This window comes from Oryzias melastigma, linkage group LG15 (assembly GCF_002922805.2).
Source record: "Oryzias melastigma strain HK-1 linkage group LG15, ASM292280v2, whole genome shotgun sequence".
Classification (NCBI taxonomy): domain Eukaryota; kingdom Metazoa; phylum Chordata; class Actinopteri; order Beloniformes; family Adrianichthyidae; genus Oryzias; species Oryzias melastigma.
The window spans coordinates 7,778,819-7,787,009 of record NC_050526.1 but is presented as its reverse complement, the minus strand read 5'-3'; the positions used below and the strand labels follow the sequence as shown (position 1 = coordinate 7,787,009).

The following is an 8,191-nucleotide window of genomic DNA, read 5'->3' as shown; positions in this document are numbered from 1 at the left end:
GAGGGTTGGATTGATTCAGATGGAGCACTACTGAAGGCCTAGGTGTGAAATGCACGGCCCGCCACTGCTATATGTACAGCACTTTAAGAAGTGTTTTTTGTATGAAAAGTGTTTTATGAATAAAACGAATTTGAATTTTTAATTGAAAAAAAAAATCAGTAATCTTGTCTCCATGTTTGGATCTATTATTATTATTTTTCAAAGATTTTCTTGGTAAAGAGGCTGTGGCTGGATGACAGCCGCTTCCAAGGTGTTTCTGTGTCTCTGTGGCTGAGCTTGAAAGTTGTCTGTGTCATCTTAACCCGAGGTGGAAAAAAGGAAATTAGAAGACCTTTTTCTTTAATGTCTCGATGAGGCCCGAGTCAGCGACCTCTGTGAGTGAACTCCACTGAGGGAGAAAAACTGGCGATCTGTCCAGAGTGTATCCTGCTTTCATCACAAAGTAACCGGGTAGATGCTGCAACTCCGTGGCTCCAGCGGGTTAAGGAAAAAGACAAAAGTTCTAGACAAAAACGTCTGCTTTGGACTAGTGTTCTACCCGCTGATTGAGTCACTGAAAACGTCATGTGTCCAAAGCTGAGTTCCTGATTTGGTGACCTGTCAAACTTCAGATATTTAACTTTTGCCTGAGCCGCCTGATTCGCGCCTACGATTTGAGCTGCTGCCAGACCTCCGGGCCGCACTCATCGTTCAAATCGCGCCACGGGACTTCATGTCGTGTCTGTACCATTTTAACATTGAAGCTGGCCACCTCTACAAATCGCGCTTGGTGTAAATGCACCTTAACACCTGAGGCATCGCCGGTGATGCTGAAACACAAAATCTCTAAGATACTGCGGCCGTATTTCTCCATCAGAATCTACTGGAATTATTGTGTTAATGGTTGAAAAGTTACTGTAAATCAAAGAACATAAAAACTGGAGCTCTGGTGTTAATGAGTTAAAAAGGCAGAAAAATTATCTTTTAATCTGGAAAGATAAACTAGATTAATACAAGAGAACTTCATTTTTAGTTTTTATAAATATTTTGGGAGGAAAACTGCAAAGATCCTTAATTGGATAAAAGTGTTCCTGACTTTCTAGTGTTTCTTTCCATAAGGATAATGGGGGTGGGGGGGCTTGAATTGATTATTTATGATTTTATGAAATTATATTGGATCTCAGTTCTGGTGGATGAACTATAAGACGTATGTTATTGTTTTGTCTATGAAATAAAGCCTTAGAAGTCTCCCTTGATTGATAAATTCTGCCGGGGGTGTGGCATGGGGGTAATGGCCGCCACGCCTCGGTCCACAGAACGAGACCGACCTCGGGTCCACGAAGCAGCACCCCCTCTCAGAGCCTGTTGGTGCCAGGCTCTGTGCTCATCTTTGACTTGGACTGTCACGCCGTCCCACCGCTGAGCGTGGCGCTCCAGCCCCACTGACCCCTCCCCTCTGAACACACAATGGCAGGCAGCAGCATGACTGGCGCCGGGCTCAAACGGCCTGTTGTTAATGAGCAGCACCAACAGAACCCACTGCTTGTTCTTCATCTGTTTAATTCTATGGACCGCGCTCCCATCAAAGCTGCACGGCCTAAGCCCCGCCCTCATGGCGGAACTCTTCGCAGAGCCGCTTTCACGAGCAAAGAGAGCAAACAGAGAGAGAACGGGCCTGTTGTCTGAAGGGAGCAGTCTGCCTCATATCCAGACGAGTTATCAGTGATATAATGGGCCCTGGTTGTGATGGATTGGACTCTTCTTGGCAGATAAAGGCTCTTTATTGTGCTGTTAGAAAATATCCGCTCAGGCGTCACCTATGAGGCTGTAAACGGGCGGGGGTCACAGAGTAGGTGCTAATAACTCTGTTTTGACTTCTAGTAAATGCACAGGGTTTACTGCTTTGGGACAATTAAAACAATATCAGGTGGGGTGAGGTCCACACAGAAGAATATTGATTTTGTTGGCCAGACACACCGTTTAAACGATTTGTCAATACAGTTTGGCCGAGCGGTAAAATAGTCAAACACCAGCCGCCGACAGCACTGCTCTGAAGAGTTATGACATAAACTCGCTCATTTCAATGAGCGCACGTGAGCGTGTACATCTGCGTCTCTGGTGGTAAATGCATGAGTGTGTCCGGGAAGCCGGGGGCAGCCGGGGAGGGTCATAGTCCCCGGTGTCAGGGGTTCCACAGAACAGAGTCCCAATCAGTGCTGGGCCGCTGGTTAATGGATGGATGGGCCCCAAAATTAATTAGCCTGACTAATGTAGTGTGTACTTAATTACACCAGCCGCTTTTTGATTTATAGCTGGCCAGACACACACATGCTCATCAACGACGAGCGGAAAGAGAGAAGCAGCCCGGGCTTTCCCGCTGAAAATCCTTCACCAGCACCAGGTTGAGCAGCAGGACTATCAACTGTCTGATGAAGTGCTGTCCCACTTCACGTCAGGAGGTTTAACGTCTCTCTGCCGCTGCTGCTTTAAATATGAACCCTTAATTAATGATGAACAGTCTGCATGGAAAAGCACTCATGTCGGACAAGTCCTGTCTGACATATTGCTTATATCAGCTGCAATAAAAACACGGCATTCAAACATAAATGTATCTAATGCTCCCTAAAAAATTGCTTACATCTCTGCTTTGATTGAGTGATTCCACTGTGAGAAAAATGCATGATCCATCATGCTGGTCTGTCATTAATAGGCTTTTTATATCATTTGGAGTTGGACAGTCTCAGGCTCCACCTTTAATTTCATGCTGCTCAAGCGAGTGAAAGGACACAGGACAAAAGAAGGGAGATTGATGCCCGGCCGGTTTGCTGCACGTCTCTCTGAAGCAGACAGGAGGCGCTAAACCCGCCAAAGGAAGGGCCAGCTGCTTTAATGAAATCCGCTCGTGTAGCAGCAGATCAGCCTCAATTAAAACAGCCCCACACCATGTCCGGGCGGCGGTAGATCAAGTCAGCAATTAACCCTCCTGTTGGCCTCGATCAATCCTGAAATTGGAGCAGGCCGGCCGGCAGCACACAATCTCTGCAGATATTAAATTTACATTCTATTAAGTTTAATTAGGAGGGATTTTAAATATACTAAGAGTTCAGGCACAGAGCCGGGGGCCTGTCATGGACACAGCTGATTCACGGCCAGCTCACACACACTATAACACTATAAATATCCGTCTGAACACATGAATGAGGCAGACCCAGACATGTTTCACCCTCAAAACTCTCACTGATGGAAGAAGGTTTCGGTCTAAAATCTCACCATGTACAGCCCCATTTATCCTTTCTTTAAAACATTTTTTTTAATTTACTTTTTTAGATCAATGGATCAGGTGTCCTGATGTCTTAGCAGAAAAGGAGCCCCAAAGCATGATGCTTCCACCTCCGTGCTTAACAGCAGGAATGGTTTTACTGGGATGTAAGTCAGCGTTCCTCCCTCCAAATGCAGAGAGTGACGTTTAGACCAAAGAGTTCTATTTTGATCTCATCTGACCACATGACCTTCTCCCAATCCTCCTCTGGATCATCCAGATGATCTCTGAGAACTTTAGATGGACCTGAACATGTGCTGATTCAAACAGAGGGACCTTTGGATCCCTGCACGATTTGAAATTATGATGTTGTTGTGTGTTACAAATAACAAGAATTAATTTAATTTGAAACTCCAGCTCAGTGTTCAAAATAAAACAAACAAAAAATGGCATGAATACGATCCAATACAAACACACAAACACAAAAGTGACATTATAAAGAGAAGGTTATTTTTAAACAGTGAGTTCTGAGTTTAGATTTACAAACAGCCACTGAATCAATGTTCCGATGGATGTCGACAGGAACAGAGTTCCAGAGTTTGGGAACAGTGGCTGAAAGTTCTGATCCCCAGCGTGCTAAAGCAGAGGTGAATGGAGGAAGAGGAGTCAGAAGTGTGTGGAAATGTGAAGGAGGTTTAATAAAAGAGGATGGTCATGGAGGGTTCAGACAAGGAGAAGAAGGATGTTGTATTTAATTCTTTGTTAACTGGGAGCCAGTGAAGGTGGCTGGGCCGTTTCCTCACTGACTCCAGATCATTTGTACCCCACCAGGTGAGATCTTTCATGGAGCTCCAGGTGGAGGGAGATTGTCAGTGATCTTTTATCTCTTGCACTTTCTTATAATTGTTCCAACAGTTGATCAATTCTCTCCAAGCTGCTGCTTATTTTAAAATGGTTCATCCCTGTCTGGTTCAGGTCTACAGTCTTGTTCCTGGTGTCCTTTGACAGATCTTTGGTCTTCATCATGGTGGAGAGGTTGCACTCTGACTGTTTAAGGGTGTGAACAGGTGTCTTTATGCAGAAAACCAGTTCAAACCGATGGCATTAATACAGGTAACTAGGGGAGGATAGAAGAGATTCTTAAAGATGAACCATCAGATATGTGAGAAACAGAATTCTAGTTTGTTTGTAGGACATAAATCCTGATTTTCTGCTCCAAATAATCTCTTTAAATATCAAAGATCAGGATTTCCTAGATTTCAATTCTACATTCTGTCCCTTATAATTGAAGTGTTGCTATGATGAACATCACAGGCTAAACTCAGCTTTTTATTTAAGACAAATACTTTTGCTTCACTTTATTTCCTAACTATCTGAACTAGACATTTGCTGAAACTCAGTGCGGTTTCCAGCCCCTTAAAGCACCTATTTCACAATACTCAGACGCTCTGTTCCTTCATTCATGAGTGAACTCTGCTTTGATACGGCCCTTCTCTGAAATGTTGAATGTTTTGTACCAGTTAATATCCGTTTGTGCTGCATCTTTGAGCTGCCCGACTCGACTGTTAAAAAGAAACCTTCCTAGGACATTCAGCAGACACAATCTTCCAAAGACTTGCTCCGTGATTTCCTGTTTTCCAGCACCGATCCAGAGCGTGATCAAACCACGGCAGGATCAGACCCATGGGGGGGTGATGGGGCTTGGGGGGCCTGGACCACCTCGGTCCAAGCATTAGTCTCCACGTGGCTGTGTCTTTTGTCTGACAGTCAAAAGGCTCCTGAATGGGGTCAATTGAACCAATTCCCTCTGTCGGACACAATTAATGGGGTTTCCCGGGCTGGGACGGAGGGGGTTGGCTGCAGGTCTGTGGTTACTGATCCTGCCGCAAAAGCATGCCAGGAATTTGCCACCTGGAATTTGGCTTCAGATAGTAACAAGCCCACTCCTCAGAACCCACAGGCCCGTCCCAAAGCACTCGGCTTGTGACCCCAGTGTGGCCTGTGGTTGACCATGTTTCACCACAAAGGACTGAGGAGAAGCAGAGGAAGCTGTTCATGGATCTGCTGGGAGACGTGTTCCTATGATGACAAGTGAGGTGAGGCTCGCCCCGGTGCTCCTCACACGTCTTTAACGCTGCAGATTAGGTTGTAATTAGGAAGAAGCTAACTGCAGAAGACTTTTCCACACAGATGACACTCGGATGGTGAGAAAGAGCAGCGGCCTCCTCGAGTCTGAATCAATCTGAAGATAAGTATGGAGAATCGATCCCCCGGCAGCCCCGTCTACAGTTAAGCACTTCAGCTGATGTGCACTAATTGTCTTGTTGACATTAATTGTCATTAAAGGGCTAAAAAGGGCCTCTCAGCAGTGAGTTACTCCCTGATTCCAGGTCTCAGCCCATTTGTTTATCGGGACATCACAGACTGTTGGTCATGAATGCTCAGGCCCCCCTTCAAACCGGACAGGTTGATCACCGTGTGAGTTTATGAAGCCCCCCCCCCAGCCTTTACAACCCATTTTGCACAGATGACATCAGCTGGTCTCATTGGCCCATTAAATGTCCGGGATGTGTTTGGGCTCCCGTTCAGCCAGAGGAAAACATGCAGGCCTGTGTGTGTTTATGAGAATGCTTTATGCCTTAGACCCAAGCTCTAATTTCCTGAGGGGGAGTCTAAAAAACAGCCACCCCCCCCCACAGTTGCTGCCACACCCCTGACTCAATCAGATCGGATTCATCTAACCTGCCAGACTGGTGTGTGTGTGAAAGGGGAAGCATAAGAAAGGACACCGGGGGCAGAGATGGACACACATGGATGCAGGCCTAACACATCTCTGGAGAGGGGTCGCGACCCCGCCTGCACTCAAACAGCATATCAGAGCATGAAGACATAAGGAAGATGTGTCTGTACCTACCACAGAGCTACCACAGCGGCTCAAAGCAGAGCCGCTTACGCCGCTGCTGATGGGACGGAAAGCGTGGAGTTATCGACAGAATATCAATGTGACAACATAATGCGTGCCAGGTGACGTGTAATTGCAGAAGTTGCCTCCTGAATGGCCTCAGTGTTTGAACATCTGCTGCAGAGTCTCTTCTGTATTTGTCATCGTGTTCATATGACCAGAGGGTCAATGTGATCCAATTACAGCTCCAAATCAAATGTACTGCACAAACTTCCAAGCAACTAATCAATGCCTCTGATAGATTTCTGAGTAAAAACATGTGATAGCCGTCCAGCTGAGCTGCCCCTCTTAAGTTCATCGTCTATGAACTTCCTGTGAGGTGTGTCCAGAGAGCCTGCCCTCCTTTTCCCTGGCTCCTCCTTGGGGCCCCCGTTGACAGAAACAATGACCACACCTTGAACAGCCCCACTGGTTCCAGGACCAAACGCATCGGCCAACAGGTGGCCCTCCCATCTACCTATGAGAAGCTGGGGCTGTGCGGTGGGGTTTCATGACTCGACGTGACGCTCATCCCCCTGCACCTTCTTATGGACAAAGCTGAGTGACTGCACCGCTTCAGCTCTCCTTGGCCTCAGTGCAGAAGCAGGAGGGCAGAAAGAGGAAGAAAAAGGGGAAGGGGCAGCAGAAGAAAACACTTGGAGGCTCTGTCGGCAAACACAGCTGGGGCAGCAACAGTGAAGCATTTAATGGTTCATAGGAGACAGTGAACGAAACACACAACTATGCTTTTGTTCAACAACAAAACACCAACAGATTATTGTACAAGGCTTTGCACCAGTTTTCTCAAATATGAACGGAATAACGCTGAGCTGCAGAAAACACTCACCTCAATAACTTGTTTGGAATCCAACCGGAAGTTAAAGTCCCCAAAAATAAAAAATGGCACCTTTTCGTACCGCTGGTCCGTAATCCTGCAAAACAGAAACCAAAGATGCTGGATTATCAGCAGAAAATCCTCCTCTTCACAAACCCATCAGCTGCTCTAACAGGGGCATTTAGTTTGTGAAGGACACAGCACCATCTGCTGGTGCTCCAGTACAGCTGGAGGCTTCTGAGGACCAACAAGTTCAAGCATTTTTACTTTTTGAAATGAGTTAAAGAAAAACATCATGAAGAAAACAATACTTCTTCTACAGACTTAAATATGAGTTTAACAGAAAACTGTTGAAGGAAGAAAAGATGTGAGGACACGAGGAGCATCAGGGCCAAGATTGAAACCCACAGCCTCGTCATTTCTGTAAGAATTCCAGTTCAAAGCATCAGCCCCACTATAGGCTAATTGGCCGCTCTGGGACCTGTCTGCAGCGCATTTCCCATCCATGCGAGAGGCTGATGCTGGAAACAAACTGCTAACGTTCAGCTGACACTATCATCAAAGCAATATTGAGTCAATACTTCTGATAATTTCCTTTGAAAGGAGAAAATTCACTTTGGTGAGTCCATCAAAGGGAAAGAAAACAAGACAAACCAGGTTAATTTGAGAGCACGGAAAGTTTAAAGGAAATTTAACCTCAAAGTCTGCAACAGGTCTGCGCTCCAACCATTTTTTTTCCTTTTTTAAAGATGCATTTAAGGTTAATTATTTCCTGATTGGACTGGACCTTTCATGAGTTTATATACATTTTCTTTGTTTTTCTGACATCACAGCATAAAAGAGTTTACACTTTCTTGTTGCCTTGGGCAAACACAAACTTGAAGCTTTCTATTAATTCTCTTAAAAAAAAGTCACTAATTATGTTAAAAACAGCGTTGGAGTATAACGGAGTGCATTTTTAACAGAAGTGCACAGAGTACATACATTCCCTCAGACATGGACATCTTCCAGATCTCCTCAAATTCACTGCAGAGCCAGCATCCCAGTACTTAAAAAAATGCACCTAAGCGACATATAATGAACTTGTCACCTACTTAAAAGTGCTTTTTTCCTGAGAGCAGAGGCAGGAAATGAAGGTGGATGTGGTGCTTGCTCTTGTGTAATTAATGACTCAGGA

The 8,191-nt window shown here is 45.4% G+C and overlaps 1 protein-coding gene across 2 annotated transcripts in view; it reads right to left on the bottom strand.

The window, feature by feature from the left end:
* Window positions 1-8,191, bottom strand: part of LOC112161654 (inositol polyphosphate-5-phosphatase A) — a 145,962-nt gene that overhangs the window by 36,113 nt on the left and 101,658 nt on the right. For both annotated transcript variants that reach the window (XM_024296979.2, XM_024296978.2), the window contains exon 9: window positions 7,027-7,111. In XM_024296979.2, coding sequence (XP_024152747.1) covers window positions 7,027-7,111 — 85 coding nt within the window. The remainder of the gene's footprint in view (window positions 1-7,026; window positions 7,112-8,191) is intronic.